Raw genomic sequence first — 22,625 nt, 5'->3', positions numbered from 1 at the left:
ACATCAAAGTGTACATTTTAAAAGGGTGAATTTTACTGTATGGAAATTATATCTCAATAAACCTGACTTTAAAAAAATATAGTGGGTAATTTTTCCTTATTTGTAATTCTAGTAGATAAGAGACTATGACATTTACCTAAGACACAACTACTTTAAATCTATTGCCACAGTAGCATTAATGTTTAGTATACCACAAATACTTTGGGTCAACAAAAATGTTTAACGAAAGAGGGTTTTCTGTCTCAATTATAAATGACTACAATTTTTTTAAATGTTAAATATTAAAATTGAATATTTTTTCAGGAAATTGGTAATACCAATCATAAGTAGTAGGTTACATGCACATTTTGTATCTATGTACATGTTTGTATCTTCTGGAGAGAGGATCCATAGTTTTTATGTCAGATTTTTTTCTCAAAGAGGTCTATAATCTCTAAAGTTAATAATCATACAGTTAAAGGAACTTTATATGTTGTACAACTTGGCATATCATCCACTTAGGAACATGAGAACAGCAAACCAACTCACCATTTCGATTTTGCTCATGTTGATCCTTCTCCTGATGCTGGTTTTGTGGTTGCCCTATGCTGACAGGTGGATGATGCCCGAGGCCATACGGTATAGGAGACCCCCGTCCGTGTGTCTGTAAGAGGTTCATGTTGTAGGCCATCGCTGCTTGGTGTGTAATGATTCGAGGATCAACGGCAAACCTACCCTGGTATCCTGTCCATGGTACCTAGGTTATTACAAGAAACAAAATAATTTCATTAAGTACCTTTTGGAAGGCAAACTGCCATAGTGCTGTTGATTAGGAAATAGCAAACACACAGGGAGATGTTAATTTTATCAAAATGAGTAACTACAAAGTCAATGCTAATAGTAGTAATTGGTAGAATTATTACTACATCTTAACTGGCCAAAACATGGCTCCCTACATCTTTAGTGTGTAAGGGAAAATTGACCATTTTTCAGGTTAGGAAGAAACTGAGGGCTTAAAATTAGTAATTATTTCTTGAGGCATTAAATCATTTTATAGTTTTGAATCATTTCCCCTCAATATGAACGTATACATGTAACAGATTACCATGAAAATTGTCTTTTAAAATCGTAAGTGCATAGTTATATAGTTTAGACTGACTAAGAGAATGGGGGCGGGGGGGGGAATTTAAGAAAGAATTTAGTCTAAGGAGCCTCAATTCAAAAAATAGGTATTCCAACTTTTATTACAAATCATTTAACGTTCAATTATGATAGGCAAAATTCAAACATGTCATTAGTTTAATTAATGCTTTTGATTAATTCAATTCTTCCCTTAAATCACAGAAAGAGAAAATTTCTTTAGGTGTGTCTAAATATATGGTCCTGTATATTAACATAAAAGGAATATATATAATGACATCTGAGCTACTGCCCCTATTATTTTAACATAACTGCTAAACGCCGACTCTTAGAAATCTTATATAATAAAAGCCTCTTTGACCTAGTAAAATGAAATACAAATCCTAAGGGACTTACTATTTAAAGCAGATGATGTATAACGTTGCCAGGCTGTCTGGGAAGAAATAACTCAGCTAAAATTGAAAGTCTATGGGGAGTGGGCATGAACTACATATTTCTTACTGACTGTTACTCTCATTGGCTGCCTGATTGTGAACTACCGTGACCAATATGGCTGAGAAATGTTTGCAGCTTGGCATTTGTCCATTTTTGAGGTGTGGGCAGGGGTGCCAAAGATCCTCGGCAATGATCACCTCTGCCTAGAATTACAGTACTTGACTTAAATGAAAAAAAGGCTTTCTAGGCTAAAATTCTTCAATTTGGAAATATTAGCATATCAGCAATTAACAAAGTTACCAAAATATTCAAATATCTTAAAGGAAACAAAAATGGGTTTTACACAAGACGGAAGCCCTCGAAAAATTAGAGTCTTAGAAAGGATTTAATGATGTTTTTAAGTACCAGTCTGATTTCATAAGGCGTGGAATTTCTCAGATAAATTTAGACACAAGGGAGTTATTAGACTAATCCAAGCCTCTTTGCCTCCTCCAAAGAACTGTATTTCTTAGGAAGGGTTAGTGAATTATACAAGAATAAAAAGCAAACAATAAAAGACAAACATGTTGTTTACAAAACAAGAGACCAACTTACTACTTCTGTTAACTTTTAGCCCAAATTTCTTCAGGAAAAATATTGTAAAAGAATACAAAGGCTTCTCAAGCAAAATATCTAATTTACGGATTTCTTCATAACCACTGACAATCTAGTAACAAATTCTAAGCAACAATTCACATTTCTTTGGTCATTGCAAAATTTGAAGGTTAAAGAAAAGAACCGCTTTACAAGAAGCTTACAAGCATTGAAAAGTTTAAAAAAAAAAAAGAAGTTGGTAGAACACTATTTGGGATAGGCACTAATTTAGTGAATGAAGCCTATTTTATGTTATTCAATAGAAAGTATCTCAAATGTCCACTTACAGGTAAAGGCACCGACATAACTACATTCCCTCCATAGACAGCAGGTACATAAAGAATACTTGTCCCAGTGTGAGGATCTATTCTCTGAACAGGGCTTGGAGATTTCCCCAAATTTGGGTGAGGTCCAAGAGGGGGTGGAGGAGTATATGCTCTAATAGGATTGCCAATAAGTACGGAAGGATTGGGCTGAACTGAAAAATAAATAGAGAAAGGATGCACTCAATAGCTGTACATATTCACCTAGACAAAAATAATTTAAATCATCCAATAGCAAACTACATTTCCCAGGTTTGCCAGAAGATATCTTATAAACAAAGAATTATCAGGGTGGAAGAGTAAAGCATATTAAAAAAAATCATAACCATTTAAAAATGTTCCCTAAAATTAGCTTAAGGTACGCAAAGTATTCCTTTTAGAAACTAGTGTAATTTTAAATTCAGAGACTAGAGATGTGTCTTTCGAGAGAGAAAACCACACAAACACATACACTCTCAGTAAACATTCTTCCAAAACTAGGAAAATAAATACAATTCTTCAGAATAAAGTTTTGCAATTGCAACAAAGCCACCTATACTATAATATGAAGGATAAATAATTATTATTTTTAAAGCATAATTCTGCAACATTTTAAATAACTAAAATAAACTTTTATCTTGAAATTTGTATGACTCAGTATTTGTAGAATATAAGTATGTTCCAAAAAGTTTATGTTGCATAGAAGGCTTAAATGTTTTTACTCAAAGTTCCTGGATATGTACCTGGTACCTACAAAATAACCCCTTTTCAGAAATGACATGAATGGGAGAGTTGAGTGAGCTCCAAAGTGTCCGTGTGTGTGGGTACGCGTCCCTCTCCCCACCCTCCTCTTTCTAATGATGAAATTTGGGGTAAATCTCTTACATCATAAAAGCAAGTTTTCAAAAGGCTAATTTTTCCACTTACCAATTCCATCATTCTGGAAATGATCATTCTGGGTATGATGAAGGCTTTTCCCCTTTATAGAAAAAAACAAATGTATAATAAACACACTTAATATTAGAAAACAATAACCACTTTTCCTAACCCTATGCAAATCAAATGTATACAGCAACAATTAAAATTTAAAGACTGTGAGTTTTTAGTTAATAACCATTAGACTGCTTTGAACCAACTTTCTTTTTAAATATTAAGTCATGGTGCTAGAACTCAAGTGTTCTCAGCTTCAAATTAAGGACATCTAAAATTCTTTTTAAAATATTTTTTATAAAAATATACATGTATGTAATCAATATGACTGAAACCTAAGTTCTACTCCTTGCAGCTTCTCTATAAATTTTCTGTGAATTAAATGACAAAAGGTAAAAGTTGTTTTTCAAGAGAAAAGTGTCAGTCTTCAATTCTTGAGGATGAGAACCTTTAAAACAATAACATGAATGTAAATATGGTTTGGGATTTATGATATTTTGAATATGATTCATGGCATCTTAAAGGGTAAAATTTACTGAAAGGGCAGAAAAAGACACACTGTCATAATTTGCTTAAGAGAATGTACAAATTTCTAAAAAGCAATTTGGCAATACATATTAAAAGCATCAAAAAAGTACATACACTTTAACCCAGTGACTGCACTTTCAGGAATGTATCCAAATGGAAGACTGGATTTGGGCACAGATGTTCATCTCAGCATTGTTTATACATGTGATAAATTGTTGACAACCTCAATGTCCATCAATGGAGGATTTTTTAAATAAACAATGGCAGATTCATATAATGGTATATACTAGTCTACCACTAAAAAGTGATGACTTTTGGGCAGAGACAGTATTTGAAAGAGACAATGGTTCTGAATTTTCGGACTTTAAAAAATGTCTTTCTCTTTCCATTGACTAAATATAACACACAAAGCCATTCTACAACACAAGTAGCACGTTATACAATTTACCCTTTACACACGCACAAATTTATTATTTGTATATTATATCTGAAAACTAAGGGGGAAGATAATGTCTATAGCAGGAAGAAAAATTAATTTGTGACTAGAGCAAAAGTATAGTGATGTTTCAGTTATTTCCCTGTCAGCGACATTAAATGTTCAGATCAGCACTAAACTTTGAAGGCCATTTGGTTAGTGACAGGCAGGCAAGGGCTAAGCTCTAACTCTTAAAAAGTCAGAAAAAAAATAGACAAAAGAGAATCATAGTTGGTCTATTAACCAGAAGAGAATGTTCACAGTGATTGGCACTAGCCGTAAAAAACAAACTTCTGAGGAACAGAGAAGTGATAGGAAAAGAAGGCAGAGAAAAGGAGAAAAAGTCGAAATGAGAAAATGGCTGGGAGAAGCAGGTGGGAAGACCAGAAGCATAAGCAATTAGAGATGAGAGCACGAGCAGCCAGGGGCACATACACTGACAGAAGAAAGGTGAGCCAATGACAGAGTCCGAAGATAAGACGGTTCCAAGAGAAGAACCAACCTTTTAGATTTCTTAGCCTCTAAGGACCCATCAACCAGGGGCAATTGTGTAGTATGTGAAGAAAACAGTCATTTAGGAAGTGTGGTAGGCAGAACAGCCCCTCAAAGAGATCCACACCCTAATCCATGGAACCCCTGAATATGTCATGTGATGTAGCAAAAGGGACTCTGCAGATATAATTAAAGTTATAGACTTAAAATAAGGAAATTATCCTGGATTATCTGGGTGGACTCAATCTAATCATGAGCCCTAAAGGCAGAGGAGTTTCTCCAGCTGGAGTCAGAGAGATGCAGCACAAGAGGAAGTAAGAGATGTGGGAGAAGGGGAAGTCATAGAGATTCCAAGGGAGAGGAGGAGTCAATGCACTACTGATGTCTCTGAGATGTACAGGCCACATGGGAGAACTGGAGAGAAGCCAGCAGAAGCTGAGAATGGCTCCCAGCTGACATCCAGCAGGGAAACAGGGACCGCAGTCCGACAACCACAAGGAACTGGATTCTGCTAACAACCTGCATGACCTTAGAGGGAGAATCTTCCCAGAGCCTCCAGATAAGAGCCCGGTTGGCCAACACCTTGATCCTGGTTTAGTGAGACCTGGAGCTGAGAAATCAACGAAGGACATCTGACCCAAAGAAAAGTGAGACAATAAATTTGTGTTGTTTAAAGTCACAAAACTTGTGCTAATTTGTTACAGCAGCAATAGGAAACCAGTACAAAGAATAACCATATTCTAAGGTAATTCTGTGTTCTAAAGCTCGAAGCATGCCAGACACATACATCAGCACTCTGGGTGCTGTGGGATAGACTAGATTAAAAAGGAACCTAGAATCTATCATGTCAAGCTACAAGCGCTATTTAGCAGTCCGTCCAGCTCGATACAGGAACAACTCCTCTAGCATATTTGGATTGCATGCAACTACAGAACATAAGAGTACTTGGTCTATACAAAATATACAGTGTTTAGTAGCTTATAACGAAAATAATAATGTAGAGGCAAGCTAGCGCTAACTATGTATATAAAAGTCATTTCTTCATGAGAATTCTAAACTTTGGCTAATAAATCTCAGGAAGTATGTGTACCTTTGGTAGAATGCTAATTAATTCCAGGATTTTTATAAGCAAATGCAGTTCATATCTATTTTCTGAGGATTATCTTTTCACTCCACCATTTATTCATTCAAATACTTATTTTTTAATTCATTCTTTCATTGTTTTCCATTTATACTTTCAACAAATGTTTCTGAGGGACCACCATTATGTCCACCCTTGGCTAGGCAGGGAGTCTACTGACACATTCTCTGATGTCTGGACAGAGAGACACAATATAAACAGCTAGTGATAGACAGATGCTGAAAAACAACTCACAAACTGAAATATATAAAATAATGCTCTAGTCTTTCCAGAGGATCCATTTCTGAATATTATCTATCCTCTGAATAGTTTTTATAGTGTGTATAAAGGAATCTACTCCATTTTAGCAAAGCTTCCAAACATGGCGCCCGCAAGCGCCCTAGGAGTAAGCACCGTGAAGACAGGCATATAGTTTCCTACATGTTACTTCTGCAGGCGCCCATGAGATGGACAGTGCTATAATCGATGCCTGGGGAGAATGAGGCTACGAAGAGTTAGCAGGACTACCTGCTCCTGCATGTCCTCGCATTTTGTACCTTTACTAAGCTTATCACAGAACTGACATCTTAGTGAGGAGAAAGAACAAAGTAATTTGCTGAACAGCCAGAGGTACGTTTTGTTGCCAACGGCAGCCCTGAGGAAGCAGGTCCTGAAGCATTTTCAACGATCATCCAGCCTTCTGATTTTATCCACATGAAATCTTACTGGGATTTTAAATCTTAATCTAACATTAACAATACTAATTTTTAATATTTCTTATGCACAGAATTGTGTTGGAAGTTAAACATTAAGGAAACTGGGAGAAACTGTATGGTTTAGTATCACATTTTCAGAAATATCATCTTTTTCTATCAGTGATGTAAATTCCCTTTAAACAAAAGACTCCAGCACATAAAATAAAATAGCTGAGATTTGTTTTAAAATTCTCCAGTGTGTATATGTGGTGGTGGGGGAGTGGGGGAAGTGGGCTGCAGACAAAAATAAGATTAAGTAGATAATTACTGAAGCTGGATGATAGGAAATTCATTATACTATTCTCTCTACTTATGTAAATATTTAAAATTTTCTACAATAGAGAGTTAAATAAAAAGAGTCCAGTACTTATTCGAATTTCAAAACAATTTCATGGAAATTAAAAAAAATACTGGGTAGAGGAAAAAGATAAGGAGACAAAAATAACCTTTGGCTCACAATACCTCAGAATTTAAAATTATTATTATTATACATGGTATAAATAATAATTTAAAATAACCAAGGGGATAAATAATTTGGTGAGCCACTGTGTTAGTGACATAGAAATAACGGGTGATATCTATTGGATCAGTGGAGAACATTCTCTAAAGAGTTTTTAAAAATTGGGGAGATGGCTCCTTTGGCTTTTAATTACACAATCTTCTCACTGAAAGAAGAAAGCCGCACTACTGGATGCATATCCTAACCATTATTCACTTATCAGATACTTACTGAGCACCCACTACGCGCCAAGAGGGGCTAGGTACTAGGGGCAATAAGAAGAACACAAAATAGGATTTTTGTCTTCAGGGAGTTGATGGAAAAGTAAGTGGATTCAACATATATTTTCTTCACCTTTAAAACAAAACCAAAGAGCTAACTGCAGGATCTTGCTGAGGGTCAGGAGACATTTGGTATCACGGTTTGAATCCAGCTGCCTCTATAGTACATTAATTGATACTTACGTTGCTCAATTAAATAAGTGAGAAGAATGTATTCTAGTTACTCTATTGTACTTAAGAATGGGCAAAGGCTAACATGATTTTGCAACATTTTAAATAAAAATAATATTTAAAAATTTCTACCTGGGGTCCCTAGTCCTCACATACCCTGAGCTACTTGCTATTCCCTGTAGAGCCTTTTGTGTAAGCTCTTTCTTAGCTTCACTCATTTATCTCAAAAGCACTTCTACCATGTTTCCCCAAAAATAAGACCTAGCCGGACAATCAGCTCTACTGCGTCTTTTGGAGCAAAAATTAATAGAAGACCCGGTCTCATAAGACCGGGTATAATATAATAACCAGTCTTATTTTACTATAATATAAGACCGGGTCTTCTATTAATTTTTGCTCCAAAAGATACATTAGAGCTGATGGTCCAGCTAGGTCTTATTTTCAGGGAAACAGGGTAAGCACCTATAATGAGCCAGATGTTGTCCTAGGCACAGAGAGGAGAGAGCAATAACTAACACAGGCAAATAGCTCTGCCCTAATGGGGCTTATATTCTAGTTTTTGACATGTCTCACCAATCTCCCACTATCCCCACCCACTCAGTAGACTCTTAAACAAGATCCCCCTGGTGGAAACTGCCTTGAGCCCAGCTCCTTCCTCTGACCATCACCCCCTCCAACATCTGCCACGAAGGATTGGAGGCTAAATGCTTATCTCTGCTTCTCTTCTCTGGCACCTACCATAACAGCTGGAAAGCTGGAATGTAGAAGGAACTTAACTGTTTGATAAATAACTATTATTCATTAATAGTTTAAGCTTTAGAAATCTACAAGATACATTTAAGCAAAGTGCTTAACCCCCTAATAAGCCCAAGTCACTAAAGCATTATTGCACATTAGGCTCATTTTTTATCACACTAAGAATACATAATAGTACATTAACATAGTAAGTACCTGTAGTTCTATTCTCAGCTTAATACACCTATTCAGCTAAAAGATTTTCAAGATATTAAGCCATTAATTATTGTTTACACATTAGGTTTTATATTTTTTAAATGAAACCCAAAACTGACACACTCTATTAACTCATGTCAGTAAGTTTAATACCATGCTGATGACTGTAAATACACTAAAACACTGGAACAAATACTAAACATGTCATTCTCATAACTCTTTTCTAGATGGTAAGTGCAAGCTTTTTTTTTTTTTTAGGCGCTCTAGCAAATAAACCAGCTGTCTCTGTCCAAAATAACTAGGGTTCAAAAGTAAAAATGGCTTTGACTCTCCCACCTCCACGCCCTCTGACTGAACTTCTGCTTCTACAACAAATATAGGGCAAAATCAACTCAAGTAATCTTTAAGAAGTCAGCCAAATTGTCTCACGGTGTCAAACTTAGCTTCACTCCTTCCACCTGAAATGAACTGGCCGTCAACAGAGGATTAGAGCTGTTTTCTTTACACAAATGTTGTTTTTATAATATGATTCCTTGTAAATCACATGCTTTTAGTAAGTGTGATGGTCTTTGAAACTGCTTCATTTTATATACATCTTGCTAGCATAAGTAGAGAAGACTGGGAGGTTACGTTATGCAAAGGACGCCAGAAGAAATCAGGTGCTTGAAAGCATTAAGAGGCTGACGACAGCATTAAGCACGGCCCAGCACCACACTGCATCTCCACTTACATGTCCACGCTAGACAAGCTCCTTACACAAACTGCCTGCCACCAAATGCAACCTTCAAATGCAATATTTAAAAGTGACTTGTAGCCCCACAAACCTTTGACACTTCTGTCCCTTTAACCTCTTCAGTTTCAGGAATGGGCTTTACCTTGGGGGGTGACTGCTGCAGCTTGTTGGCATTTCCTGAATGCTGCAGTCTTAGAGCCCGCGGGATAAATTCGGGTGCCAGTGGATTCAATACGTATGTCTTCTTTAGTTCTAAAGCCTCTAGCTGAGCTTTGATCTGTTCAAAAGTGATTCCATGTAGGCTATTATTTTCATGACACAGGGCAATAAACCGCTCCCAAAATTTCCTACAGAAAAGATTTAGAAGATCAGTTCACAGTTTCAGTGGATGAGGTCACAGAAATGAAGATAAGCAACTAAAGATCATTTCAAATTCCCTCCCCCTCCCACAACTCCTCAGGTCCAATATTCACCTGACTATGATTCAGATATAATCTTCCCACTAAATCACAAGACTTCAGGAGTTTGATTCTGAAATTAGAGTCATGTCTAGTACTGCAGAACATACAAAGCATGCTCTAAATCATTTTAGCTGACCAATCGCAAGTCGCACGGTCCATGTCCAACCACCCACACTAATTGAGAATGACGGGTTTTGCTACCCACATATAGTAAGTAGGGGTTTCGAACCCGATGACAGCTCATTTGTACCTCTGGGCATGCTCATACCTACAGATGGGTGTGTATATCTACATTAGATACACATCACACACACATACACACATACACACACAAATTATACTAATTTGAATTATGGAACTAAAGTAGCGTGGTGCTGGATGACTAAGAAAAGCCAACTCAGGACATAAATCTGAGCCACAAAGCAGATAATCTCCTCATGAAAATTAAGAAATAACTAGCTACTCCTATATTTTTCTCCTACATAACAAATTCTTGTCACAAGCACAAGTTATAACATTAATTGACTAAGCCAAAAATTAAATTAATTATGGAAAATACAGGAAGTTGGAATGATCATTTTAATGTTGATTATTCATTTCCTAATCAAATTAATAAATACTAAAAGAGAAAAATACATTCAAAACTTGCTGCAACTATATACTGTTGTCCCTTAAGTTCTGAAAATAGATCTCCAAATAGTAATACATATTACAAAAGACAACATATAAAAAGTTTAAAATTTGTAAATGACTATTATAAATATGCATACCTATCTTTAATATGAGGTTCAAATAATGTTTTATTATGCTATAAAAGATATGTGATATGGATTCTTCCCAAGTTGGTATCCTTGTGTCCAGGGGGACAGCAGGTAATCAAGATGGCTTCAAGAAGCATAAATGAAAAGGTTTATATTATGAAAGTTAGTATATGAATGGGAATTGGGTTATTAATATATCCATAAAACTTTGCAGTTGAATTTCAAACTATGTTTCTCTCACACGTGGTTTCTACCACCTTTTCTAATTTTTTAAAGATTAGTTTAAAAAATGGGTCCAGAAAAATTTCAGGCCTATATGCCAAAAACAGTAAAAGTAAAAATACTACAAAATATTATTATGTATTCCTGACAATTAGATATAAAGGCGAACAAGACAGTCATTCAGTTCTAGGAAGTGTGTGTTGCTAAGAAATGTACACTAAAAGCTGCCCTTTATTTTTATTCTTAAGGACCCTTTTGAAGGAATCAAGTTTTTTTCTCAGTCTGATAGCTAAGAAAGGATTATCTTTAATATAGCACTCAGGATCTAAAATCCAAAACTTTCCCACCCTTTTAATTAAAAAGCCACAATATTCAATTGTATGAATATTTATCAACACAATTCTACATTTTGTATTCAGAAGGAAGTTTATTTGGTCTAACTGATAAACTATCGGTTTCACAGAGTGGCATTTAGTATTTGTGTTAAACTTCAAGACACAGCAAAACAACAAAGAGAAAATAGATTGGCTTTTACTCAGTTTTTATTATAAATTTCTCCTAACATATTTTCATTTCCAGCTTACAGAGAAAAAATGCTAGAACTTGCTCTGTTTTCAAGCTACCCTTTTAAACTCCATACTCAGTTCCTATACTGCCCTCACTGACCCCAACCACACTGAACAAGAATTGAAGTAACACCAAATTAAGCAGAACCTTGAAACAACTTCACACTTAACAAGAAGCTAGTGGCTTGGTGACAGTCTGTCTACAAGATCCCAGGATCTCAAAGAAGCAGGCTTTGAGCTAAAGGACACCATTTCCAAAGTAACAACACTAAACACTTACTAATCAAGTTAAACTACTTCTGAAAGTAACCTGAAATTTCCATTTTAAATCTCACTTGTCTTTTAATTACTGCACTGGTATATAACAAAATGGTCAAGAGAATGGATTCTAGAACTAGACTGCTTGGGTTTCAGTTGCGGCTCTGTCATTCATTCAAGTAGCTGTACAACTTCAGGGAAATTACTTAACCTCTCTTTGTACCTCAGTTTCCTGTGTAAAATAGGACACCAAAAGTATTATTATTATACTTTATTATTGAAAAGACTTATTTCTCACTTTTAAACTTTCAGAGAAATGTATTTTTTCCTTTAAAAACTGTTAGTTTTAAAGCTTAAAATTTTCCTTTTTCTCTCTTTTTGAAAGCTTTTTCAAAGACTATTCACTCTGCCCTTGAACTCCTTAATACTTGAATGAAATACTATGCATGGCATTATGAGGCATTTCTGAACTCGTAACTGGAAGATCACTTGAGAATTTCAACTACACTCAAAATGAAGGTAAGAATTCACTACCATCCTTATTTAAAGGCTTCACCAATTCTCAGCCCCCTTCCTAAAACATTAACATATTAACAATTTTTTCTAGTAATGCTGGTTAGAGAACACAAGTGTAGCTTTACATTGTAATATAAGTATTTCAAAGGACAGAACCTTACTTTTAATCAGTGCACAAACACAAAATTTGCTTTTAAAACTTTAAAAAATTTGCTGATAAAACACTGAAAAAGCACTTGATGTCCTTAGGTCAGAGATACAGAGAGAGAGAACAGAGGAGGAAATGTATACATACGCATACACACACATCTCTACACAAATGTGAAAGAAGTTTATATTTCACTGAGTAAATGGAATTTGCTTACAAAGAAATTCAGTGAAAAGGCAGACCTTCTCCAAACACAATGGTTTGGAGAAATGTATTCTCCCCTCTTCGCCTTTCCCCATTCAGTTGAGATTTATCCAATATTCATCACTTCCTGGAAAAGGCAGGGTAACCCAGTGAGAAGAGCTTGGATTTGGGATTTTGAAGTCAATCTGACATCTGTTTCAGTGAACTACTTAATAGCTATGAGACCTTGGGCAGTAATTTCAACTCTCTGAATCAGGCCCATTTAAAATGCAAATAAAATACCCATATTGCAGGGTTGTTGGGATGACTGAACGAGGCATAGTGTGCAAAACACTTAACCTAGCACCTGGCACAGAGAATGATGTCACTACTAAACAGTGGCTACTATATTACAGTTGTTGGTTTGGTGAGTAGGGGAGGGAGAATTCACTACATTCATTTCAGGTTAATAGAAAAATTATATTTAAAAATGTTTTACAACAAAGAATATTATATAACTGGTTGCCTTCTAAATGGTATAATATACCCAGTAATTATTCCTTGAAATTTTGATAAATATTTGAAAATAACATATTTTTGGGGTACATACTGAAGGGGGGGTCCTGATTAACTCCAACTACAAAATATTCCCTCCATTATTATAATACCTAAGAATCACATTATGTCTTCCAGGTTTACTTGTACTATAGATTAAATTAATTTCTAATGAATTTAGAAAAATTAAAGCATAAATATCTGTACGCTTCAACTATCAGCTTTTGGGTTAGAACCATGATTAAACTGTCCAAATATATAGATAACCAATATTCCCATTTAGCCATGGGTCACATGACTTTTTCCTTCCTATACAATGTATTTATCACTCTGAAAATATTTTGCTTAGCTTATAAATTAATTTGAAGTCCTTGACATACTCCAGCTCAGTAGTAAGAAATAATCAACCAGTAGAGCTGGCTTCAAGTTAAAAATTAGCCCTGGATAATTCTGACAGCATGGTCTCACGAAGAATCAGCCACCTGTAAGCTCTGAGAAAGTAATGGTTTATGTCAGAGAGGAGTGAAAAATGCTGACCTCCTGCAATTCACAGTATAACTAACATGACTTTACAGAAAAGGGTAAGGATTTTTAAAAAACATTCATGTTGGTAAATGCTTGGAGTTATTTATGAGGAGAGTCCGAAACTAATGTGGCTCAAGATTATTGTTATACCTATTTATCCCAACAGTTTCAAGTTGTTTGTTAATACATTTTGTCTTATTTTATACACCTGTTTTAATGTATTAAACAGTAATCAAACTGTATGTGTTCTCACATTGATCAAATGATAAAAACAAAAATGGTAAAATATCACAGCACTATTCTAACCAAATATAATGAACAGTAAAGAAACTAAAATAAAATTATCAGGAGGGAGGCCAAATTAATACACTTAGTTTTATTCATTTGTAACTTGAAATTAATGTATTCTCTTTCCCAATTTTTTGTCATTAGTGGCTAAAAATGAATGGAAATCTATTTATAAAATACGAAATTAAAGGTATTTCACAACAGAATTGTTTAGCTATACACAAATAAGTCATAAATCTTTCAAGTTTGGGTTTTTTTAAAGATTATTTTTCATAATATAACTTACAAATTAAAACTCTACTTGATTATTTACACTGAGAAGACTTGAGAGAAAATGAGTGGAGGAAATTCATCAAAAACAACAATGAAGGAAGTAAAATGAAGTATCCTATAAAGGATATTAACTTCTTTTGGAGTCTTAAACTCTAACACATGCATCTTATTCTTAACGGTCCCAAGTCACTTCCCTTTCCACTGAATACTTTTTTCCTGCTGAAACAGGAAAACAGACAATCAAATGCTGCCATATCTGTACTGCAACAGAAAACTGGTTTAAAGAAGGCCACTTTCTAACAGCGTTGTGTGCTTTAATTCTAACACATTAAAACAGCATATTTGGGACGGTCTACATCTCTTGCTACTATTCTGAACTCACGTGGACAGGTACTAGAACACTTATAACATTTTAAGTAATCCCTAGTGTATTTCTTTTTCATAAAAGAATATTATAAATTTCTGTTCAACTGGGTTTTCATTAATGTTAACATAGTTTTTCAATACTGCAAAGGCCAAATCTTACATATTAACTTCATACAGTTAAAATCCCTATTAACTAGTTTAAATCAAAAGTATATAGAGAAAATTTTTGTTTATGTTGATGTTTTAACATTTTAGTAGGAATAGTTCCTATGATTACAATCTAAGGAACACTAACAATGCTATCCGGAGACAAGTAACAACCACTTCTGTTAAGATTCTTCGGATTAACCAGATACAAAGAATTATTTACACTGAGAAGCCTTGAGAGAAAATGAGGGGAGGAAATTCATCAAAAACAATAATGAAGGAAGTAAAATGAAGTATCAATATAAAATGTAGTTTCTATCAAAGATAGACACAAACACAAAACCATCTCAGGATCCTTGCATTGGTTGTTCCCTCTTCCTGGAGCACTTTTACCCCAGATATCTGTATAGCTCACTCCCTCACCTCAATGTCACCTTTTTGGTGAGGGCTACTCTGACCACACTACGTACAATCACCAACCGGCCAACCCCACCCCATCACTCCTAATTCCCCTTAATGTTCTAGTTCTTTTCCATGGAACTAACCATGTAAAATACTACATAGTAATCTTGTTTTATTGTCAGTCTCCTTCTCTTCCCCAATAAAATGCAAGCCCCACAAAGGCAGGGATTTTTGCCTTTTTTGCTCACTGATGTATCTATCCTTAGTGGCTAGAAGAGTGCTTAGAACATAGTGGGCACTCAGGAAATATCTGCTGAATGATGACTGAATGAATGAATACACAATTATGTATATACCGTGTTTCCCCGAAAATAAGACCTGGTCTTATATTAATGTTTGCTCCAAAAGACGCATTAGGGCTTATGTTCAGGACATGTCCTCCTGAAAAATCACGCTAGGGCTTATTTTCCAGTTAGGTCTTATTTTCGGGGAAACAGTATAATAGACTCAAAGCAATCTATTTTTGTGTTCCTACTGCAGATCAAGTAAAACTACATCTGATTTTAACTAGTCAAGAGGTCATATAAATAAATGTACACATAGGGACGCAAATTTACTCTCCGTTTCCCCCTTTAATGTCTCAATCAGTAACACATAATTACCTGCATCTTCCAATAGAGCACAGAGCAATGGGATCACCCACCACGGCAACCAGGGATTGTGCTCTTGTGATGGCAGTATTGAGAAGTTTGTAGTTAGATAAAAAACCATAATCTAAGTCCTCTGTGGAATCTTCCAGCAGTTGCTCTTTCTTTTTAATTGGTGTCTGTTTATGTTTACAAGTATGCCTTGTACGTACTGTGCTAAGAAACAAAACTCTGAATTGCTTTCCTATTAAAAAAATAAAAAATAAAACACTTAAGATTGTTATTCTCAACTACGGATATGATAAAAAGCATTTCTTTTTTTTTTAACGTTATTGCTAAATATCAGGTATTGGCAGGAATGTGGAGAAACTGGAACTCATGCACTGCAGGTGGGAATATAAAATGGTATATAAAAACTATGAAAAACAGGATGGCAGTTCCTCAAAAAATTAAACATAGAATTAACATATGATCCTACAATTCCACTTCTGGGAATACACCCAAAAGAACTGAAAGCAGGGACTCAAACAGATATTTGTATACCTGTGCCATAGCAGCATTATTCACAACAGCCAAAAGGTGAAAGCAACCCAAGTGTCCATCAAAAAGATGAATAAAACGTGGTATATACATATAATAAAATATTATTCAGCCTTATAAAAGAAATTCTGACAAATGTTACAACCTGGGTAAATCTTGAACATTGTGCTAAATGAAATAAGCCAGTCACAAAAGGACAGATACTGTATTACTGCACTTATATGGTGTACCTAAAGTGGTCAAACTCATACACAGAAAGTACAACAGCGGTTGCCAGGGGCTGGGGAAGGTGGAAAGGGGAGTTATAGTTTAATGGGTACAGAGTTTCAATTTTACAAAATGAAAAGAGCTCTGGAGATGGATGGTGGTGATGGCTATGCAACAATGTGAATGTATTTAATGCCACTGAACTGTGACATTTTATGTGTTTATGAACACATAAAAAATGGTCAAATGGTAAATTTATTAAATTAAAAAAATATATTATTGCTGGACCCAACCTTAGTGATTACCTATACATTCAATACAAGGACCTTCCTTGCAGCCGGGTCATCTAGCCTCTCACTGACCAAGGTGGGCACAGCTGATTGTGCAAGAAAACCTGTACATCAATTTTTAATGCTTTTTCTTACAGTAACACATCTATTCCCACATTCTATGGCAGGTCTCCAAATATTTGAATGCAGTGGTAATGTGAGCCTTTCGTTTTTCTCTTCTGTAGGCCAAATAATCCTAGCTCTTTCAACCATTCCTGACTCCCATATGGCAGTTTCGAAACCATTAACTATCCTCGATCTCCTTTGGGTGCTTCCTAGTTTACTAGTAATATTCCTTCTACAATGCACACCCAAATTCTGCGTGATCTGGACAACACATGGTCTAGTGGAGCCATTTGTTTCCCATGATTTAGAAATTGTTTACTCTTACTATTGTTATTCCCATGAAACCTAAGATCGCATTGGCTTTTGCTAGCATTCACATTGTAGTGTTGCTTCATATATTTAAAAGCACCAATTTTATAGCAACTAATTACACGAAGACAATTTAAAAGATTTGCTGGTAACTATTCACTTAGGAAAGGCTATAGATGAAAAACAAGTTGTGCCTTTAAAAATGCATTTAAACAGAACTCGCTTGACAAGATTTTTTAAAACCTTTATGAACAAGTTAGTCCTCAGATGGAGTATAACAGTAGGTGCTATATGCTCCAGTGATTGTAACGACAGCACACAGATAATGTATGTGGCACTTACACAATTACAGTCATTAAAAATTCATTTGTTTACATTTCTTTTTATATTTGGATATAAAAATTCAATGAACATGTAAATGAGTTTGACCTTTAATTGCCAAATTTGGCATTAAAGAGCTTGGTATGCAATAAATACATTATTTATCCAGAAAAGAGAATTTGAGAATTAAAAATCAAATGTGCACCCACATTAAGACTTAAGCATCTGAATAACTTAGTTCGTTTCAATTAATACTCACCTTGAACATTTAGCACTCTTTCTACATTAACATCAGATAATCTCTTTTTCCGAAGTTCAGCACGTATCCTAAACACTTGATCAGCATACGGGGTCACCACACCAATACTGCCATCATCTAACTTCCCCCACGCTACTGGCCACTTCCTTCTTAACTCTTCCACACGTTCCACCACTTCAAATACCTTTAAACAAACACACATATACATATTAAAGTTATACAAGTGTTGAGTGAAAAGAACATGGTAACTGAAATAGATGTATAAAGGATTCACTTTTAGTTAGTGTCATAAAAATTACCTCTAAATAGGAATTTATGAACACAGTAAGAATAAAAACTTTTTCTTTATGTTCCAAACAGCAAAATTCTACCATAATACACCCAGTGAAAACATGAAAATCAGAGACAATGTGATTGGTGATTGGCCCCCACCCTTTACCCAGCCCCCATTCTTAAATGGGGACAGGTTCAAGTTCCTGTGTGGGACAAAGGGCAGCGACAGGGTCATAAAACTGGCAACCCCATCTAGGAAACAGGGAAGCAAGTCCAACATTCCCAATATTTCTCAGTCCACTCTCTCCAGATCGAGCCAATGAAACTAACCAACCAACTAGAAGATTCCTAGTGTTAGTGTCACTATTAAGTCTAAGCAGTACAAGGTCTAGCGCTGCCCCTCCCCCACTGACATAACTAAGCAGAGCAGCCAACAGCTGGTACTGGCACCACCAAACCACTGCTGGGAACAGGACAGATTTGAACTGGAGAGACAGGCTGTCAGAAGTCACTGCCTCCCAGAGGTACAAATTCACCAAAGCCATTTCATTAACCTTGCACTAAAGTGACGCCATCTTTTACCCAACTGAATGTTTAGATACCATTTACTGGGCTTTCGGCATAGTTTAATCTATTTTAATTCAATGACTGGATCAAATAGTGTCAATGCTTAGCACGGTGGGAAATACAATGATTAATAAAACATGTTCCTTGCCTGCTAAAAGATTACTGTATATTTAGAAAACAAATTCCTAATAAAAAAAAATATAAGGGAAGCTCAAAAAAGGGTCAGGCAAGAGCCTAGAGAGGAAGGAGAAATTTTTTTTAATGTTTTAAATATATTATTTATTTACTAGTTGTTAATAATATCTACTTAAATTTACAGTAAACATACTTAATAAAATTTGAGTTTTTATTCCTTTCAAGAACTTGAGGATTACTGGCTAGGATGCAGAGCCCACTGCCACATACAAATTCAATGAATGACAGAGGCACAGACTATAGTCGCCCTATTGTTATGACTGTATAACAGCAAGTGTATCAAATACACAGGCTGTGCAAGGATTCTGAAGAGCAAAGAGAACTGAAGGCGTGGCGCTCTCGCTATGAGGAACCAGAAAGGCAGGTCTGAATCTACTGTAATAAGGAGTAAGACAAAGCTGTCTGGAACTATTTGGTTAGATATGGGGGGTAGGTGAAAGCTGGGGAGACACCTCTGTTGCTCCCCCACACAAAGAGGTCCTACTACTAAGCAACACATAACGATCTCTCTATGTCATCCCTCTGTTCACTCCCTTATATTCTAGGCAGCATAAAACTGTAGTCAAAATACACAGACTTGGAATGGTGGTATAAAGAGCCTGGGGAAAACTCTCTCCCAGACAGATATCTAATAAGCTGGTCAAAATTAGCAGGCAATCACTCAATGTATTTGGAGGTTGATCAAAGACCTTGTAAGAAATCGAGAAGCACTTACTGTATTCAACAAAATCTAAAGAAATTCAGTGAGAAGAGTGGGACACTGGGACATTCAAACTAGGGACTGCACTATCCCCCCACCGCTCTGTTTTAGGACTGTTTCAGCAGCTGAGGGGCAGTTAGTTCCCATCTCCCCCAGCTCCCTGGGGTGCAAGAACTATTCCAGGAGGTTTGGGCAGCTGGTGAATATCAGTGCTCCCATTTCCCACGGCTCTGTGCTGAAGAAGGCCTATACTGAGCAGTGAGCAGCAGTCGGCTGGTGCCTACTTCCCTATCCGCGTCTCCTGTTATGTCGGGAGCATCTGAGTGGGACCACGCGGGAAGGGAGCAGTCTCCCTCTCACGCACAGGAAGTTTTGCAGGGGAGCTGATGCAGTGAGCTCAGCAGCAGAGTGACAATTAGCATCTCCCCCAGCTTCCTAGGACAGAAGACCTATTCTGGGTAGGTTCAGCAGCCAGTGAATACCGGCAGATCCCAACGTCCCCAGCTCTGGGTTGCAGAAGATCTACACTCGGTGGTGGGAGCAGCTGGATGGTAGCACCTGGAGGGCAGCACAGATTCCACACACACGTAACCCACACGGAGCTCTTGCTCCAAAGGGGTGATGTGAGTGTACAGCCAGTGAACAGCGAGTTCCACAGCCTCCCACGGCAACCGCACCCTAAGTTCTGTCCAGGAGAAGGTCAGGGTAAGCCTCACCACCTGGCGACACTATTCTGCCTCTGTCAAGGGGCCCGTTCCAACTGGATCACAATGTGGAGCAATCGGTGCCTCAGGGAGATGGAAAGGAAAATAACTGTAACAAAAATTCACTGGAGGGCCTCCACAGTAGATCTGAAACTAGCAGGGGAACAAATCAGCCCACATGAAGATAGAGATTATGCAACCTGAAGAAGAAAGAGCAAAACAAGAGCCTAAGAGAAATGTGAAACACCATTAAGCTCACCAACATACATATAATGGGAGAGCCAGAAGAAAAAACAGAAAGGAGCGAAAAATATTCAAACAAATAATGACTAAAATTTTTCAAAATCTGATGAAAAACATTAATCTACACAACGAGCTCAGTGAAGTTCAAGTAAGATAACTGCAAGGAGATCCACACCCACACACATTATAGTGAACATGCTGGGAGTCAAAGACAAAAACAAAATCTTGAAAACAGCAAGATAAAAACAACGTATCCCTTATGAAGGAACTCCAGTAAGATTAACAGATGACGTCTCAACAGAAACACTGAGGGCAATAAAGTAGAAGGAAAGCATATTTCAACATACTGAAAGAAATAACTCAACCAATAATCTAATATCCAGCAAAACTACCTTTTAAAAAACGAAGGCAAAATAAAAACATTCCCAGACAAGCAAAATCTAAAAGAATTCCTTACTAGCAGACACGCCCTAAGAGAAATACTAAATAAAGGAAGTTCTTTAGGTTGTAGGCAAGTGACACAAGACAGTAATTCAAACCCTCACAAACAATGCACAGGGCTAAAGGCAATTATGTGGTAAATTATAAAAGGCAGCATAACAGTATATGTTGTCTCCTTTCTCCTCTCAACTGATTTAAATAGCATTGCATAAAAAAATACATAATTCTATTGTTAGGTTACAACATATAGACATGTAATATATTTGACAATAAGAGCACAACGGAGGTGAGTGAAAACTGACACCAGATGGTAGCTCGAATCCACAGAAAGAAGTGAAGAGAAACAATAGGAAATAAAAAGGTTAATACAGCAAACTCTATAAACATGTACTTGCCCCGCCCTCGTTCTTCTCTCAGAATCCTTAAAAGGCATAAAATTATATAACTATAATTAAGTACTATTGAGTTGTAATTTACAGGTATAATATGAAAAACAATAATAGCACAAAAGGGAAAAAGAGAATAGAGAAATGTAGGAGTAAAGTTTCTATATGTCATTAGATATGTTTACATCTGAAGTTGATTCTAGTAAGTTAAGATGTATACTGTAAACCCTAAAGAAACTACTCAGAAAACAACTCAAAAAATATAGTTAATAATTTAAGAAATTGAAACGTGACACTAGAAAAATGCACTTAATGCAAACAGTGGTAGAAAAGGAGAAACAAAGTAAAAAAACACAAGACACATAACAAAAAGCAAAGGCAGAGTAAATCCAACCATTATCAATAACAGCATTAAATGTGACTGAATTAAAACATTCAAACAAAAGGCAGTTATTTTCAGACTAAATTTAAAACAAAAACCAAAAACATGATGCAATGGCATGGTCTAAAGTAGATATACTTTAGATTCAAAGGTACATGCAAGATGAAAGTAATAGGATGAAAAATACACCATGTGAACAGTAACCATAAATTAGCTGAGTGGCTATACTAATTATCAGACAAATGGCTTCAAAACCAAAAAAATGTTACCAGAGATAAAGAGGGACATTTTATAACAACAAGGTCAATCCACCAGTACGATATAACAATTATAAATACATACCACAATTAACTAGAGTCCCAGTATACACAAGGCAAAAACCATGTTTTTTTCTCTATACCACAGATTCCATCAAACCTGATGGATTCATTTTTTATATCTGTACAATTTTGTTTACCTCTCACTTACACTATCTTACAGTTATTTGTTTCCATAGCTCTTCTCTTCAGACTGAATTTCTCAAGGTTAAGAATCATGTCTTGGTGTTTAGTATTTAAATTCTGCTTTTCTTTCCAACTTGGCATTATATTGAGACCATTTCATTTTTGTGGGATACAAGTTCAGTCAGAATCAAGAAAAACAACAGATGATCTTTCTCACTGTCTTTCATTCTATCATTTTAAGCACGTGAAAGAAGACACAAGTTCAAGCAATACACAAACACCTTACATAAAATTGAAAACCATTTTCCCTGAAGGAAGGACAATTATACAGAGCAAAACTGCTATCAGTATTCTGCTCCAGGTTCTTTAATTTTGCTTTTAATTTCATCCTCTATTTTAAGTTCCTTGTGTGATGGTAAATCTGTAAGACTATATGATTTTCATTACAATGAAATCTAACCCAGTCTCAAATCTCATAATGTCCTCTGACATTTTCATCGGAACTTTTATAAAAGAAG

General features: G+C 36.0%; 1 protein-coding gene across 8 annotated transcripts in view; it reads right to left on the bottom strand.

The window, feature by feature from the left end:
* Window positions 1-22,625, bottom strand: part of HELZ (helicase with zinc finger) — a 134,253-nt gene that overhangs the window by 30,625 nt on the left and 81,003 nt on the right. For all 8 annotated transcript variants that reach the window (XM_019733020.3, XM_019733019.3, XM_019733024.3 and 5 more), the window contains 6 exons: window positions 17,774-17,957; window positions 15,758-15,986; window positions 9,567-9,771; window positions 3,417-3,468; window positions 2,475-2,665; window positions 529-736 (listed from right to left, as the gene is read on the bottom strand). In XM_019733020.3, the coding sequence (XP_019588579.1) occupies window positions 529-736; window positions 2,475-2,665; window positions 3,417-3,468; window positions 9,567-9,771; window positions 15,758-15,986; window positions 17,774-17,957 (1,069 nt within the window). The remainder of the gene's footprint in view (window positions 1-528; window positions 737-2,474; window positions 2,666-3,416; window positions 3,469-9,566; window positions 9,772-15,757; window positions 15,987-17,773; window positions 17,958-22,625) is intronic.

This window comes from Rhinolophus sinicus, chromosome 12 (assembly GCF_057876585.1).
Source record: "Rhinolophus sinicus isolate RSI-liver-muscle chromosome 12, RSI-T2T, whole genome shotgun sequence".
Lineage (NCBI taxonomy): Eukaryota > Metazoa > Chordata > Mammalia > Chiroptera > Rhinolophidae > Rhinolophus > Rhinolophus sinicus.
Note: the sequence above shows the minus strand (reverse complement) of the source record. Positions and strands in the feature narration are given on the sequence as shown.